At 40.0% G+C, this 18415-nt stretch overlaps 1 protein-coding gene across 6 annotated transcripts in view; it reads right to left on the reverse strand.

The window, feature by feature from the left end:
• Positions 1-3851: 3851 nt before the first annotated feature.
• RAI14 (retinoic acid induced 14) overlaps positions 3852-18415 on the reverse strand; it is an 87011-nt gene continuing 72447 nt past the window's right edge. For 3 of the 6 annotated variants that reach the window (XM_042028534.1, XM_042028535.1, XM_042028537.1), the window contains 12 exons: positions 18178-18248; positions 16669-16775; positions 14286-14464; positions 13613-13641; positions 12569-12655; positions 11796-11882; positions 11041-11101; positions 10602-10720; positions 8581-10092; positions 7668-7817; positions 6119-6184; positions 3852-5867 (listed from right to left, as the gene is read on the reverse strand). In XM_042028534.1, coding sequence (XP_041884468.1) covers positions 5790-5867; positions 6119-6184; positions 7668-7817; positions 8581-10092; positions 10602-10720; positions 11041-11101; positions 11796-11882; positions 12569-12655; positions 13613-13641; positions 14286-14464; positions 16669-16775; positions 18178-18248 — 2546 coding nt within the window. In that variant the 3' untranslated portion in view covers positions 3852-5789. The remainder of the gene's footprint in view (positions 5868-6118; positions 6185-7667; positions 7818-8580; positions 10093-10601; positions 10721-11040; positions 11102-11795; positions 11883-12568; positions 12656-13612; positions 13642-14285; positions 14465-16668; positions 16776-18177; positions 18249-18415) is intronic. The other 3 variants (XM_042028536.1, XM_042028539.1, XM_042028538.1) reach the window with 3 other exon arrangements.

Raw genomic sequence — 18415 nt, forward strand, 5'->3', positions numbered from 1 at the left:
TTCCCTTCTGGTGGAACTCCCTCTCTCAGCATTACCATCCTTTAATTCATGCACCCATGCCGCCAGGACAGAAGCTGGTTTTCCATCTCTCATTCCATGTCTTCCGCACTGTCACACAGGAAGAACCACAGTTCAGCTTTTGGGGTGTACCCTCTCTCCCTAGCTGTGGGATGTCTGTTTCTAGTAACAGGGCCTCTGGTCTGCACTGATGCGATTTGGAGAAGGCCCTCTTTCAGCTCCAATTCTTGCTTGTGTTGGGCCCTGCACAGCATCTGCATACACCCGGAGCCTCTTCACCATAGAACTCACTGTCTCATCCCTGTCATTCTATGTCATCATTGCCAAAGCAGGGGTGTATTCTGCAAGTTGTGCAAGTTTCAGCCACATCACCAGTGTACATTTTACCATGTCAGGGCTCCTAATTGCTTGGTCACTTGAGAATATGATCTCTATCACTGCCAGTTCTCTCAGGCATTGAATCCCTTGTTCCATGGTTTTCCAAGTTTTCCATGGTTTAGCTGAAGCTGGAGATCTTCTCAGCACAGGGGTCTTTCCTTCACACTTCTTAAGAGCCATGTCCAGAGACTGAGAGCTTCAGGAGCCCTTGTCATCCCTTGGTCAAGACTTAAATCACGTGACACAGATCCCAAATGCCTCGCTTCAGTGCCATCCAGAATTGTACCATTGCCTGCAGCATCCCAGATCCAGACCATCCAACTTAATATAGTCTCATCAGGCTGTCCGGTGTAATCCTTCCTCAAGGTACAAAGACTCTCTATGGACAGGGACTCAGTGATGATTTCAGGTTCCAATTCCTCTGCTGGCTGTGAAGGTCCTGGATGCCCATCATCATCCACTGGGATTTGGCTTTGTGTTTCTTTCTCTGGACAGGGGCAATTGTTATTGGTTTAGGCTCCCCATCTGCTTTAGCTGCACCTGGAGTGACTGGGGTGTCTGCTGGCTTATTATCCTGCTCCTCTGGCTGTATCTTCTGCCCTACATTATCTAGCAGCGTGTGGTAAGCGTTAGCCAGGACCCAGCACATGGCAATGAGCTTTTTCTTTTCATCCATGTTGTTATTGCAGTTTTCCTCCAGATACTTCCCCACCTCAGCTGGATTCTGAATTTGTTCAGAGGGGAAGTTCCAGGCTACCAGGTCAGAAAACTGCTTCAGCATCTGGCCTATAGGGAAAACCCCTTCAGGGTCCCATACCCCACACCACTTAGGATTTTCCACAACTGGGGCAGGTGTCTGGGCAACCCCTCTGGAAATCTCAGCCCTTATTTTAGACAAGCTGGAGACCACATAAAGAAACCCTACTAGATAACGTAATAAGAAAATGGTATCTTTAACATCAGGGGAAACTGGACGCTTTCAAAAGGTGATGGTGCCAGATCTGAAGGGGAAGAAGGAGACAAAGGGCTGGGAATTATCATCCCCTGCTTTTTCCCCTAACAAACTGGGTGTAATTGCTAATACATTCCAAAAGGGAACTACCAAGGCCAGAATGGAAAAACAACGACATACAGATTCTCAACGGTTTCCATTACATCAGCCAAACTTCGAGAAATCACTAGCACCAGGCATATCAAAATGGCAGTCCTGATTCTTATTCCTGACTTATAAAAGGTAGTAAGCCAAGGACTCGACTGCCCATAACTGTGGACATGTACTGATGGTTAGGTTCCACAGAAAAATTATTAGATCAAACAGCATGGTCTTACTGCTGTACCTCAATACAAAATGCTTCAAACCAAAATGTTGTGGGTTTTTTTTTTCACTTTCACGTGCCCCTTTAATTGGGCACCAAATTTATGTCCCAGTTTTTGAGACAAAACCTCAGGAGGGAACACTCCAGAATGACTGTTCCTCCCCTTTTCCTCCGTCAATGAGATAAATGGGTCACAAGGAGTCAAAGTGGGAAAAAGAAAACAAACTGTTTATTAACACACAAACAAAACAGGGTAGAACAGGATAAAAAAACCCCCCTCAAAACACAACAAATGCCCAGAGAGGGAACAGACACGTGGGCTTAGACCAGCCAGGGCCACCCTGCGGGCCTGCCGGGGCCACCCCCACAGGCTCCCTGGACCAGCAAGGAGGGAAGGCAGGCAGTGAGGCAAGGGGAAGGAAAGGGAAAAAAGAACAAGAAAAAAAAAACAACAGAACCTTTTCCCAGCTAGCTGGAACACAAAGGAAACCAAAAAGCAGCACAGCGCTCCCGGCGCGCTCCCTCCCGAACCCTGCCAGGACCCTGGAGCCCTTGGGCCGAACCGTTCAACGCCCCCTCGGGTCCTGGCTCCAGCCCCACCCCCCGGGTCCATCCTAAAGGCACAGAGTCCTTGGGCATTGAGTGGATGGTTAAGGAATAAAAAATAAAAAATAAAGCGGCTTCATAACATCAGCTGAGGACACCTGCTCAGCCAGCATGGGGGAAGATTGGCTGCCTACCTGTGCCTCTACCCACGGGGCTCCAGCAGGACATTTAGTGTGCAACATGCCCAGGAACCTCGACTCATCTCAGAAGATAACGACCCCTGAGCTCAGGTGTTGGCTATCTGCCCCTATGTGCTGCTGCAGCCAAAGGATCTGTCCATCAGGAAGAGATGGCACACTGCAAAAAGTTCTTCTCTGATTGCTGCTGAAATCTTCTGGGTTTTCACCTTCCACCATCTTCTCATGTTGACTCAGGCTGGCAAGAGACAGGTGCTGTGAGAGCCAGATGATAAATAACCAGGGTAACACCTGCTTACAGGAACTTGCCCTTAGTTTACACAGCAAGAGAGGGGACAAAAAAGAAAAAAAAAAGATGATACAGAAAAGGTAATCTTAATGCAGATCTAGGATGTTGTCTCCTCCCAAATTCCACTTGAAGCCGGCTACCATCCTTTGTCATTATTCCTTACTGTGACAGGGCACAGGGTGGGTGAAAAGAGCCAGTGTGCTCAAGTTCTCTGACCAAATTATCTCTGTTGTGTGTAAACGGCAGTAAGCAAGTTTGACAAGAGCTCATTTCCAGTACTCAAACATTGAGTGGGGAGAGGGAAAGGAATTCACTATAAAAATGCTGCCCATGCTGTCTTGACTGATCATGCAGGAGGCCAGAGACAGGTCTGGAGGTTTCAGAGTAGCAACTTAGGCAGATGTACCCCACAGGCCCAGATTCTGCATGTCAGTTTGTCCATCTTCAAAGGAAACCTGGTGCTGGCTAGCTTACAGAAATTTGCTACAAGAGGCTAAAGAGCCCTGGGATGTAATCACAAGAGGTGCAATTCCTTCAAGCAAGAAGATACTAGCAAATCAGTTACTGACAAAACAGTTTCTCCAATAAAACTGAGAAGAGAAGAGAAGAGAAAAGGCAATGGGGCTGACTGTGTAACTGAGTTGAAAAAGCAGACATATCCATATATTCATACGCATATACCCTTCCATATGTTCCCACTGTAGTTCTGTGTGTGAAGTGCTAAGTGACAGAGAACCACAATTTTGAACAATTGTGGGACATCACTGATCTGTGCTACAGCTCTAAAATACTTTAAACTTAGCTAGAATAAATCCAACAGCAAATAGGAAACCTGTATTACCTCTAGAGCAGGATGTCCACGTGAGAAGTGGTGCCTAACTTATCAGTGAGACAGAAGGCATCATCTGCAAAACTCACTGCATGGGGTTTGGACTGGATTTATTCCATAAAACAGATCAAGATAGTTAATAATGAAGTTGCAAATTCAAGGAGGAAAACCCAGTTCTGGTGGCATCTATGTAAACAGACATTATAGAACACGTATGTACTACATTAGAACAGTGTAGTGAGATCTCCCTCAATACAAAAAGTAAATGAAGACAAAAATGAAAAAAAAAATTGGAAATAGTTTATTTGCTGCATAAGGAAACTTCTTGTAAATTACATATAAAGAAACTTGTTATGCTGTAGTATATAATTTCCAATATTCCACAAAGATAATTGTAATAAATATACAAACCAAACCAAAGTAGAAGACTAAATCCATCAGGCAACCTACAAAATGGTTCATCAAGTTTTATACTTGCAGCATTAGCATGCTTAAAATCTTGTTCTTTCTGAAGTGATGCAGCAAAATTTTTTTCACATTTCTTTGGAGCATTTTCAAAGCTGTCTAACTACAAAATACTGTTCAAAATTAGACGGCATTAGTTAAACCGCTTAAGAAAAGTAACACCAAGGTCTAACTGATGCAAAGGTGTTTTCTTTCTTCTTGTTTTTAAAATCCATTTAGTTTTGCCAGAGTTAGGAATTATCTGATATAAGTGCACTATGAGTCCAGTCAGCCTGAGACACTGCTGACTCTTGTCATATTATGACTCCATATAAACTTCATAGATTATATAGCTCTGAAAGATTTCTCTATTAATAGAGACATATCCCCATAGAATAAAAAGAACACAATACCATATTGAAGCCGCAAGCTTGTTAAAATGGTTGTACCCTCAAGTGCAGTGTGTGCTTAAAACATTTTTCCCTAGTTTCATTCTATCCCACATCAGGCATTTTTATTTGACTTTAAATGTAGAAGTGCTGATAAAGGCTTTACTGATGCTCCTAGCCTCTAGAAACAACATACAGAACTTTTTGACACCTCCCGCTGTTTTCTACCGATCATTTCTCAATTTTTTTTCAAACAGCAGGCTCAATTTTACACTTCACTGCTCTGGACCACACTGACAGACAGGTCTATTATTCCATACAAATCTCTTACAAACCAAAAACACTTCACTATGCTTCACTATTACTGAATACTTGGGGCTATAAAAAGAAACTCCCTAAGACACAATTACCTAAAAATATTTGTTAATAAGCTTAATGCAAATATTATGTAGAAAAAATGGTTTAGTTACAAAAAAGTTCATTAGAGGGCCAGTAAAAATATACTGAAGAGAAGATCTTTACAAAAGTGAGGTTAGGAAGTATGAGGCATTGACATTCACTGTAAACATCCTGTGTTCACTAGAATCCCTTGTCTAAAGTATATGTCCTGGTTTTGTTCCTGAGCTTCATGGCCAACACTTGCATAGACAGCTAAACCTATCATAAAGGGCTGTTTATAGAGACAGGTCTGTAACTTCAGTAAACTAATGCTTTTACCTTTTGAAATAGTTTCATTCCACTACCAGGTAGTTAAGGAAACTAGGAAGTATGGTATGGTTTTTGTGTACTCAGTGCATTGGCTGAATTGGCGCAGCTACGTTTTAGTGTATTCATCTTAAATAGTATTACACGAGGAAGTGTAGCTGTTTCACTTTCCAGCTTAGCATAAATACCTAGTCCTGCTTGCTGCTGCAAGGCTCACTTCTGCTCTGCCAAAGACTGCATATGGCAAAATATCAGCAATCTGAGTGCTACAGCATCAAACATACTCAGTAACGAGATGCAGCTTATAATCAGTACAGAAGACCTCACAGAGAATTTCACCTTTACCCAGGCAACAGCAGTGCTTTCCTGCAGGAAAACCTGCTGCTGTTGGAGGAAGCTGGAAAAGTACTCACAGGGTAAACATGACATGGAGTGGCCTATGTAAAAAGTCTGAAGAACAAACTTGCATTTTGGGTATGAAAAGCAGGCATGTGTTTAGCTACTGCACATGGAAGTGCACATGGAAGTCGTACAGACAGACAAATATATCCCCCTCACAAAGAGCACAATAACACAAAAGCAGCAAATTGCCAATTTAAAATCTTATGTTAAGGCAAATCTAGATAAACAACCATAACAGGATTAATAAAAATAGGGAGTTTTCCTTGGCTTTTTTGTTCACTTTTTTTGTGACTGGCTTTTACACATTGATAAAATTTGTTTAAGCACTTTCTGGACATCTTCATCCATTTGACCCTAGACAAAGGGTGAGAGAAAAAAAAGATGATTTAATTCATGCAGCTCTAGTCTTTAAGAATATTGATAAACTATTTTTCATGTACAGTAATTAGACCAATTTCCCAAGTGGAAGCAGTGTTAAATTTGTTCTTGAACTGTCATACCTTGCAGGAGGGATGTCTTAGTTAAAACATGCAAAATTCTTACTCAATCTGCAGATGAAATATCTTCAGTTAAAATACTGAGTGACTGGCAACATGAAACCATACCTGCACAGCATAGAGAAGGTGCATCCTGTAAACTGAGACAATTTCCTGGTGTTGTTTCTTTGTTTCCTAGAAAACAGTTAAGTAGAAAGGCACAGAGCATTCAGAACTATTGAACTGAGAACTCCCCAACCAGATTCAGACTGGGGAAATAGTACATAGTCTTATGTAATGCACTGAAAACTAGCTCAGACACTGTTGTGTCACCAGGCACTCTAAATTTGCTTGGAAGCATGTCCAGGAAAATGCTGTAGTTCTACCTACCCCAGTAAAAAGAGCTGGTGCGATGACCAGTTTTAAGAAGTGCTGAGCTGCAAAGGTGTGGAACAAGCACATACTCTATTTCCAAGCTTATCAGCAACCAGAATTGAGGAAAGCCAACAATACTCTGACAAATAACTCTCAGCTGCCACTCAGCTCTTCCCTGAAGGCAGTGACCCCTCTGCCAGAGCTGATGCCTTCCCAGGGGAGAGGAGGTGCTTACACGGGTCTTACCCTGTAAGACCCTGACTTAATGAAAGCCAGCCTCCTTTTCAATCATCACAGACTGCCACAACTCAGAAGCCATCTTTCCAAAGAAACATGAAGCTGTTATGAAAGCTAACCTAGAAGAAGGAAAGAATGTTTCTGTCCTGTTTTAAATTCTACCTGCTTTCCTAATGTGGTGCACACCTTTGCACTTTACACTACTTCGCTGGTCCTTAATCAGTGGGAGATGAAGGATCCTTTCAGACATGAAGGACTGGAATAAGAAGGTCTGGGCCTTCACACTGACAGGATGCTCTGCCTGATATATCTCTCAGCTGCAAGACAACTTTTCTGGCATACTGAGCCCTCTTTCTTTCTGCTGGGAAAGGTAGGAAGCAGACACCACTTAGCATGTCAGTCTGGGAATTCTCCTTTTAGAGGCACTCCAGAGCCCTCAACAAAGGCCTCCAGTGGCCAATTCTTTTCATCCTCAACAGTGAATCAAAGTGCTCCTTTGGGCAGGCAAGCTCTAGGAAATATCAATTATGGCTTAACCCAGCTTGGAAGACTGGAACTTTCATGCACAAACAATACAATTAAAAAAAAAAAAAAGTCTGTAAGGCATTCAGAATTTCAAAGAATAAACTATTCTCCACATGAACAGATGCATTTGCTTGACTTGAAGCCTCATGCTTTCTTCCAAAAAGCTTAAAAACCCAAAACAGCTCCAGCTGATGAATGTTACTGAAAATCCCCTGCACACCAATCATACTTTTCCACAAACTAAGGTCTGAGCAGCAAGTTTGGTCACTCCATTCTACTAGAAGAAATCTGTTTCTCTATTGGTCTGAGAAAAATATGTGGAAAACCATCTTTCTTTAGTTAGGCTCTTTCTAAAGTGCTATTCATGACTAGCAAATTCCTACATGTTTCAGAGAAACAGAAATTATTGACATTTTGAATGAAAATTCTTTTCCATGTACTCACTGACAGTACTCTGTTCTAAATAAGGCAGATTGAAGAATAGCACGTGTTTCTTTGGAGAACTGGGACTAATGTTAAGTTTACAAATTATCACACTTACAGTCAGTTGGTTTTGCAACTGCTTCACTTGTTGCTGTAACACCTCCAGCTGCTGGCTTTGTCTTTTGGGGGCACTGGTTGAGTAGGAGAGCTGAGAAAGGCTATTCAATGCTTCTTTTAATTTGCTGATTTCCTTGGACATTTCATTCATCTAGGGAGGCAAAAAAAACAGGTTTTCATTAAAACATGCAATGCATACTGTATTCCTGTGTGTCTTACCTTTGAGTTATTTGTGACTTAAATTTAAGAAGTGGGGAAAACCAAATTGTAAATAAACTCTATGGACAGATGTCATGTAAGCGAGGAGTTACAGTGCTTTTCTCTTTCCCATCCTAGTCCAGTCTATTCAAACTGCACTCCTTGTTCTGAACATCAGAAATATTTAACAAGAAGGACTGCATCTACTGACTTTACAAATTCTGTTGCTGAACCAAACACAGGCCACTATTCCCAGCTACCAAAATGCATAGCTCTCTATAACGAGATTTGTAGTGACAGATATGGTAGCTGCATGGGAAAAATCAGTCAAATCATGCTATGGTTGAGATAATGTAGTAATATCACAGCAGTGAATTTTTGCTCCTTCCTGATATTTCATTTTCTTGTCCCCTCTGCAATCTCTTCCTGCTGTAAATCTCACTTCTTTGACTTCAGCTGCCTGAACAGTGTGAACCCAACCTAAACGTAATTTAAAAGAGGTAAATTGAAAGATCATGTATCTCCACAGGGAGGGAAACCAACTGCAAAGCCAAACATACTGAAAATTTCTCTGACTTCAATACCTGGATTTTCAGAGGGGCAAATGCACTCAGAAGTTACTTGAATCAACATTGTCTATTAGGTCACTCATGCACCAGCCAACACACTTCGCACTCTGAACTCACGCTACCCCTCCACTGTAGTGAGTCACTGACCTTTTTGTCTTTATCTTCTTCTAGTTTTGATGAGTTTTTCATTTCAATAAGAGCTTCTTGAACTTGATGGTACTTGTGCTGAAGATCAGTCACCTCCCGTTCCTTTGCTTCAAGCAGATTATGCATACCTTCCTTTGCTTCTTTCAAGTGCAAAATTTCATTTCTCAGTTTCATGGCATCTAAAGATATATTTTCCTTCTCTCGGATTACATCCTTCAGTTTGGATGACAAAGCACTAACTTCACCCTCTAGGGAGGACTGGAGCTTTTCATACGTGGCCTTGGGTACCATTGCTTCATTAATTGCAGCTTTTTCTTCCAGTAACGCCTTTTCCAAGTTTCTTAATTCACTATCCTTGTTGCTAAGCAGTCGTTTCAGCTCATTTATTTCTTCTTCCATCTCCTTTATAGTATTTCTGAGTGCACTGATTACCTGACGGTGCTCAGTAATTGGCAAAGAGTTTTGTTTCTGAGTGTCTAGCAGTTGCTTGAGTTCTTCTGCTTCATCTAATACTTTTGTGTACTGGGATTTCATTTCTGATAACTCATTTTCTGCTTTGTATTTCAAAGAATTTGTTACTTCCATCAGTTTCTCATGTTCTTCTCTAGGAATGTAGTCCGAAGCTATATCATCTAGAGTTTTTTTCTTCCTGTAGTCTTCAAGCTCTGTCTGTGCTTCTTTGTACAACTGAGACAATTCACTAAGCTGTTTGTTGAGCTCATCTATTCTTCTGTGCATCACACCTTTCCTTTCTCCAGCTTCAGCACTAGATTCCAAATGCATCTGATTTGTCAGCTTGTCCTGTAGCCTTTTAATTTCCTCTTGCCCTTCCTTGTACCTCTCAATCAGCAATGCTTTTTCTTGATTAATGTTTTCAATAACTGAACAATATGAATTCTTCATTTCCTCACACTCTTCCACAGACAATTTGCTTGCCACATTCTGCTCTCTGTCTTCAAACTTTTTCTGTAGCTCTCTCACTTTTTCTTTTTGTCTTTCACTTTCCTCCAATGCTTTCTTCAATTCTTCCTTGAGTGCTTCAACTTCTCCATATGTAACCTTCAACATACTCAGATCAGAACTGGTTTCTTCACTTTCAGAGGAAACAAGACCTGGCTTCTTTTGCCTTTGTACATTCAAAACCTCTTTCACAGCTTCCTCATACCTGTTTTGAGTTTCTTGGAGCTTCAGATTAAGATCAGAACCATTTTCTGAAATGTCTGGGCTATTTAAATGATCTGTTTCTGGGACTCTAGACTGAACCTGAGTTTCCACATGCTTTCTTTTGGCTTCAGAATTCTCTAATTTTCTCTGCACATCCTTTAAGTCTTCCTGGAGGTATTTAATTTTTATTTCTCTGGGGCTTGTCAACTTTTCTTGGATTTGAGTGGCATTTAATGTTGGCTTCAGCCCCTGAACTAAGAACTCATTTTGTCTCTCTGCTGTTTGCTCAAACTGTGTTTGGGTTGAATAAGATTCTACAGTTGAATCCCCTTCTTTAGGTGTTCTTTCCTGTCCAAAAGGAACCAAAGATTGCACAATAAAAACAAGTACATGATTCTACTTTTTTAGAATAGAGTAAGCAAGGAAGTATTGCCACATCCTACAGAGAGAGATGATTAAAAAACCATGGAAGAAAGTTTTAGAAAAATTCAAAGCTCAGCTGCTCCCATTTAGCCATCTACAGTGAGAGAAGGCAGCAAGTGCCAAGCTCCTCTGAAAATCTGGGCTGAGCTCCATAAGCTAATAATCAAAGCTATGTAAATTAAAATTCTGCTAGCACAACTGTTAGCAACATCTTTTAGAATGCAGTTATCATAATAAACAAAGTTATTAAGTAATTTATGGGAAAAGAGAAAAGATCAAAACACTGACTTAATCCTTTGGGGCAGAGTGTTTCCATGATCTTACCAACAAGCTCGTTAAAAGATCTTCACAGCACAACTCTTTAAAACAGTAAGCAGCTCTTTGTTCTGCCTAGCAGATTAAGAGAGCACCAGAACAGCACAAAAATATGCCACCTGTAATTTGTCCTGCAGCTCCTTATTGTGCAATGTCAGAGAGGCAATTTTTGCTTGCATCAACAGAAGTAGATCTTGTTGGTCACCTTCAGAACTCACATCCAATAAACTATCAGCACCTTTGGAGAAAAAAAATAGATTCGAAAGTTTTCATAAAGCTGAAGTTCTAGCTAGTTAGTTATTCTAACATTTCAAATTAAACAGTTTGTTCCCATTACCATTAAACACAGTGAGCAAGCAAACTGTTCCTATAAACTCCCCAAGAATGTGTTAAGTTCATGCAGTAGAAGTGGGATGTTTTGGTGGGGAGCTGCTTGTGGAATTACAAAATACCACTCTCAATACTTAGTGTGTCTCATATTCTAAGTGGAAAGGTACAGAGGTTTTCAGCATTTCATGTCACCTAAAAGACCTAATGAAATAAGGATTAATTGCATACCTGTTGTGCTGTCACTCAGTCTGTCTTTACTGTCCCTGTGCAAGGAGCTGAATTCTTCCTGCTAAGACATCAAAAGAAAACATTTTCACAGAAAGCAGACGTAAACCTGGACAGTTCATCAAAAAGAGATATAGACAGTATAGAAAATATGTCGGAAAAAGGCTGTCCAAGTGGATCTCTTTTATTTCTGAGATCTTGTTTAATTGTAGCATGTGTTCAGTATTTCAAAGGCCGCTACAGCCATTCAAGTTCCATTGCCCAATTCCCATCAAATACTAATGAAATATAGCCAACTATCTTGTAAGTAGTTTGGAAGATTGCAGACACTGTGATAAGTATTAGCAATATATTGACATGTATTTTAAAAAATCTTCAGCAACATAAGATAAAGATCAGACAGGACACACTCAACCCTTTCACTGATGCTTTTTGGTAAAAGGGTCTGTTTTTGCACTGCCCAATTCCATGCACTTTGCTGGTATTAGAAACTGATCTCTTGGAGCATTAATACTTTCATAACCATACTCCTAAACACTGACTCATCTATGACTATTTATACGCACATATTTGTTACACATTGAAGCAATCTTTACACTTGTTTTATGAATTGCATTGAAATAGATTTGGATTCATTTTTGCTCCTAAAATTCAGCTAATTAAGTCACAGGAGACTCTGCAGCCATCAAAATAGAATATCAAACAAAACAGATCCTGTACTTTCCTTCCCTAAGTTCATAAGAATGGAACACTGATACCTTGCACACTTGATCAGCAAAGAAAGCTTGTCCTTTTCCAGTCATGGGAGTTGAAGTTGATGAGTGTGGAGAGGACAAATCATTACCCTGTAAAAAAATTTATATAAATAGGTATGTATACCTACATGCACATACAGCTACCTCTCTAATATATGCCCGTGTATATATATACATATAGATAGATACACACACATATATATATATGGACACAGATGCATTAAACAGTACTTTCACCTGCACTAACATAAGTCACAACTCTAGATTATTTTCAGAGAACAGACCTAATTATTTAGTGCCCTTCTGAATCAGTATTACATAAGGAGTGTACCTGTTACACCGGTAACATTCTGGTTTAAGATTAAACATAACTATTAAATAGATTTATATAGTATCAAAATGCAGTTTAAGTATTTTATTTTGATATGCATATAGGCTTACAATAATATGTATCCATATATATGTATAACTAAAATATACAGAACTATTTTCTTATTGAAATCAGCAAAAAGGATTCAACTTTAGTTGGAAGAAGCAATTGCACAGTAAAATTGGTACAGTTGTATCTTAGGCCATGCTGTATTTTAAGCAATTTTGCTTAGTTAACCTAACCAACATGTGCTTTCATTGTGTCATCCTAATGTCAGGAAAAGCACTCATGGTAAGACAGGTATATAAAATAACCATGACAGAGAAAATCCTGCCCACATAATTCTAATAATATTCAAAATGCTTTACATCCCCTAAAAGCATCTCAAAATTGGTCTTTTCTTTACCTGAATAGGACTGATAGGAGGAGGTGGGGCTTTGCGTTTTTTTGGAGTTCCACTTCTTTCTGAACTTAATTTAGAGCCTTGATCATGCTGAAAGTTTCACCAGCCAGAAAAGGTAGGTTTGTTAGTTTGGTTAGTAAAGTCCGAGCAAGTTGTTTTATAAAAATAAATAAATAAATAAATAAAACCCCACATTAATATCAACTTTAGCAGCTCATGCAGTGCCTTTTTTCCCCTATGTAAAGGCCACATCTCTACTAACACAAAGATATTAAACATGCCTGGCAATAAGAATCTGCTCCCTTGTAATCCATGCTTCAGTGAAAACAAACAAGATTTAGTGAAAAAGCAGAAGCTGACAATGGGTTTAGCACCAGTGACCTCAAAACACTTCCATTCACACACAGCCCAGTCATGCCATTCTTCACAGCTACCACCTTTCCTCTCCACCAGCTTTTGCCTGAGCCCCCTGAAAAACCCCCCTCTTCACTCAGAGATGGAATGATCCATTGATTTGCACCCTTGTCTACTTCCCAGCCACCAGCAGGTCTACAAGGTCTACTTGCACTCCCAAGATATGACACTAACTAAAAATGTAAGAAACTAATTTAATTGCCTAATTCTGCTGGGATTCTCACAGGAAGGGGTCTCCAGCAACCAGGGATAACCTTCAATTTTGTTTCTTAAAAAGAGAGAATTTTTCTAGATCCTCTTTTTTGCAGTTTAAAGAGACAGGGTGTCCAACAGCCGAGCTCCTGCACTACGCATGAAGAAAGCGGGAACCGTCCCAGCACACATGCACATACACACTCGCCCTCCCTTCCTTCCCTCACCAAGGGTGTTGGCTGCTGTTACACAGAGAAACCAAGTCTAAAAGTAATTTTCCTGAAACACATTTCTTAACTAAGCAACAAAACCCTTTTACATTACATAGTAGTCGCAGCAACCCATCTCACAGTGACATTTACTGGTGCTTCCAGTTACTGTTTTTTCTTATGTTGCAAGTCTAGAGAGGCACAGTATTTTCAAAATCAAAAGGACAAATACCTGCTTTGCTTTTGTTGGAGACTTTGCATCTGCGGAGCAGAAAAGAAGAGAGTAGAAAAGAAATAAAAGTTATTAAAGGAAAAGCTATTTGCCATTCTCAACCCACCTCTCCACTCTACTTCCCATACCATAGATAAAGGGTTTGGTTTTTGAATTCCTGTCTGAACCTGATAAAAATAATTTGCAAATTCCATTTCAATCACATCCTCTCTGATACTGTCTGGTTTCATTTTCAGAAAAAAATCTGAAGATTCATGACAATTCTTACTCTATTATAGTCTTGCATCATTCTTACACATTAAGCTTTAGAAATCCATTATAGTTTGACCATAAAACCCTCTGCCTGCTTCAGTTCCTTCTCCAACCCTTCTACTGAGGGGTTCTATGTATAAAAGAGAAGCCATTCCAAATTGTATGCAAAACTTCACAATGCTGATACATCAACTTATTTTTTATTTCTCCAAAACATCTCTTTTTGGCCTGCTCAGGGCTTTATCCCATGCTAAATATTACCATCTATGGCAAAGAGTTTTTGGGAAGTCTCACCCAGATGATCTTGAAAATGGCTTTTGCAACATTTCATGCTACACTTTGAAGGAAATTTGTTCAGTGCTAAACATACATGTAGCCTGTTCAAGAAATGACAAACTGCAGGTCAGCCTCTCTCACATACCCACATCCTGCGATATCTTTGACGACAGGAAATTCTGGATCCCTGTATTCTCGGAGAGCTTGGCGTAATGCAGGGCATTCTGTCCAAAGACATCTACTAAACTGACATCTGCACCTCTCCTAAGGAGAGCTTCCACCATGTTAAGGTTACTGGCTTCACAAGCCATCATCAAAGCAGTTCTGAACAAGAGGAAAAAAACCAAAACACAAACAGCAAGTCTTCAGCAACTCATTTTTTCAGGAAATAAACAGTGTGACTGTTATCGTATAATGAAGCCCAAGATTCCATCAACATGTGTATTGGTACATAAATGTAACTGCTGCTTCTCCTTACAAACACCTGCCAGCCCCTCCTCTTCTTCCTCATACACTGCAGCTGCAAACACACGTCTGCAAACATTTCTAAAAGTGACTTCCTGAGGCTGAGAGGAGAGCCATAGATAGAAATGGCTGCAGGATAGAGTCAGACTAACAAACCTCACTGCTACACTCCAACTGCAGCAGTGGCACAACATGAAAGCCTTTTTTTCATTGCTGCTCTCCTTCACATGCTGTGTTTGAGACAAAACAGACAAACAGATTTCAATCAAAAAGACAAACAAATCTAAAAGATCTTCAGTGAGTCCAAGAGATGACTTGTGCTGCTGTCAGCTTAAAAAAAAAAAAGAAAGAAAGAAGTTTGTGAGAGCACAAACAATTCCCTTTCAAGCACAGGGCAGCTGCACAGAGACAGCTCCTAGATTAAGGACAGCATACAGAAGGAATCTTTTCCTAACAGGTTGTGTCTGCTATTCTTAATTATTTGAAGGGATCGTAAGAGACATACAGAATAATTACAAACACATAGAAAACCTCACCTTTCAAGCATGCTCTAATACTGCCTTCCTTCTTCGGCATAGTTCTCCTTTCTCGGCATGAAAACATGTCTAATAGTTTGACCAAGTTTACTGCCAAACACATTCCTCAGTGCAGATACGAAGCTGAAAAGTTACTACAGTGATAATACTTGCTAAATATTAAGACAATACTTTCACTAATGAATTAAACATACTACCTGTAATGGGTGAGTCACTTGGAAAAGTGATGTTGTTGCAGTGCTGTGGTAAAAGGAGTGGTAAGTGATAACTCAGATAACACCTCCAGAATCACAGGGATGGTTTTAATTTACCAAAATAATTCACTTAGTCTGGACACAATAGGAATCTGGAGATGCCATTTTCAAAGGTTATCCCTCTCTTCTCCCAACATGGTTTCTCCTGTTTCAGTAAAATCTTAACTACTTCTGTGGACATGAGGAGTAGTCACACCCCTCACCACAATGAAAGCGAGAAGTAAACCAGCATATTCCATATTATAGTGTTTTGTTGCTTCTACACACAGTACTACTGTTAAAAAAAATACAGAAATTGGAGTTGTATCTATGACAGAAACTCCTTTATCCAATTAAAGCAGAGAGTCTTAACACTGTCTGCTGATTAAACACTAGGAAGGTGAGGGGAAGGCAGAGGTCCCAGAGTGTGCAGCACCTCAAGTTCAAAGCACCAACGAGGCCATTAAAACTGACAGACAACAAAGGGGTTTTCTTCAGACAGCTGGAAACAAAGAGCGCACTAATGAACTTTGGACTGATAAAAAACAAGTTAGGGCCCAGTCTTATATTCACAGGTGCTACCAGAGAACAGAATCAGTATTGTGTCACACAGAATAATCAAAATTACTATAAAGTGTAAGTGCCTTTACCTTCACAGTTTAACCAACTGTTTTATAAAACAGTCCATGATTTTGTAAGACTCTTGATCTTTGTCAGTAGCATCAAAACAAGTGCATTTTTCACTACAAGGATGTTGCTTTTTAAAAAGTTTTCTGACACGTGTATCTATTAATGCAAAAAACCTCTAATTGGCACCTTCTAAAACAACAGCATCTCCACTGTAGAGCTTTACCGTATTTTTTTCTTGCTGCTGTGGCTGCATTATGGCAGAAAAAACAACCCTCCACAGATTTTGCTCACAAGTAGCAGTTTTAAGGATTTAAGTTGGAGCTACTAGCTCATCCCAAGAAGAGAGCAGCATTTAAACTGGAACACTTAGAAACTGATGTGTGGGTAAGTGCTATCAATCAGATGTGCATAGGAATAATTTAAAAATGGGATATACTGCTCTGGTAGCCCAAAGGAAATCTTACAGGCACATTAGTTTTATAGTTACATAGTTTCATCTTTTGCTTTAGTCAGAATTCTGTAAGCCTTCTCAGCCATCAGGATACACTGTCCAGTACAGAAAGCATTATTTCACCTAACATCAACTATTTTGGGAAGGATTTGAGAAGAAATCTTCATTTGACAGTCAGCTTTGGTGAAGAATCAACATGTTAACCTGCTGTACCTTCCATTTTTATCCCTGGTGTTGATGTCTGCTCCATGATCCAGAAGGTATTTGCAGACTTCTACATGACCATTTTGTACTGCAAGCAGCAGAGGTATGTTGCCATCCTAGAAATGCACATAAAGAGACTATGAACGATATTCCATTCACTTAGAAAAACACACTGAGATTAAAAGTCAGCCATAAATTTTACCTTTACATAGCAAAAATGAGGTGCTATCAGTACATTTATCTTGTGCACCATAAATATAGCTGAGTGTGCTATAATTCCTTTCTTGTCTGCTGGGGATGATTCAAAACATAGGAAGGAGGAATGCTTTTTGCTTTTGTACTCCCTTTGCTGTTTGCTTAATGCTAAAACACAATTATTTTGAAACTACAAAATGCCTTTCAATAGCTCTGCAACAAAAATTATAACTTTAACTAAATACTAGGCAAAAATACAACATTTCATAAAGTCAGAGAATAACACAGTTGGAAGACACCTTTAGAGGTATCTGGGGTTTCTCCCACTTTTTTCCTCAATCCACAGCTAGGCAAACTTCAAATCGCAGTACATTGCTCATTGTCCAGCCACATTTTAAGCATCTCCAAAGGTAAAGACACAGCTCTGGGTACCAGTTCCAGTGTTTGACAACCTTCAAGGTGAGGATATTTTTTACTAGTAGCTAACTGGAATTTCCCAGTTAGGTCCACTACCCAAATTCTGACCATTGCTTATCATTTTGTCATGCACCTCTGAGACTGGTCTCTCTCTTTCCTATAACCAGCCATTATGTAGCTCAGGACATTTTTATTATACTCCTACAGCCTTTTCTTAAGGCTGAAGAAACCTTTTATGCCTTTAAAATGCATCTGCTGAAATCTTAGATTGGATGTCTGTGACATATTTTTTGTTAGGAAGACCAGAGAAGACGGAGATAGACCAAAACTGAAAACAAACAAGTTCAAGTAACTTTATCACTTCCTGCCTGGCCTGCGCTTTATAGATCCCCTCCCTTCATCATTATGTTTTCTATAAGGCAGTTGCATCATTCCCAAAACCAGACCTGGTTGGTTGTAGACATTTCACAGTAATGGATGTAGTGTCTCTGAGCCTTTGGAATATATCAGGTGTATTTTTTCCCCTCAGGCTTATCGTTGTCTGGTTGGGCTTTGTGAGCATTTTGCAGCCCTTGACCACATACTGGGACTTTTCCAAAGCCTCCTGGAGACAAGGGAAACACTTTTAATTATGTTTTGAATGTGTAAGAATCGATTGTAGCTACTTGTGCCAATGTCTCAATGATCAGCAAATCCTGCCACTACAGTATCAGACTGTGAAGTGCCTCCACACCACTGCAAAGGCAAGCTGCAAAAGGAATTTCCTCCAGCAGAGAAATCCAGGAAGGTATATGAGCACAGCATTGCTTTGAACTACTACACCTGAGGTGGAGGGTGGTAACAGCTGGGAATGAAGGTGATAAAAGCTCTGAAGTATCTGCAGTACACAACAGAAGAGGTACATACCAAATCTTTGATGTTAATGGGACATTTGTGTTCACACAGAAGTTGAACTGCCTGAAGACACCCACATGCAGCTAAAAGAAAATAAAGATAAGTTAAAAAGACAAGACAAGCACGAAAGTCCATTAAACCCCAATTTCAAAAATTGTGTCCCACTCTTCCACTTGCAATATTGCAGCATTACATTGAGGTACAAAAAACAAATTCTAGGCTGATGAGCTAGAAATATCAAGCACAACAA

Source organism: Corvus kubaryi, unplaced genomic scaffold (genome assembly GCF_017639235.1).
Source record: "Corvus kubaryi isolate FWS band 111438036 unplaced genomic scaffold, C.kubaryi_AGA036_p1.0 37308, whole genome shotgun sequence".
NCBI classification, from domain to species: Eukaryota; Metazoa; Chordata; class Aves; order Passeriformes; family Corvidae; genus Corvus; species Corvus kubaryi.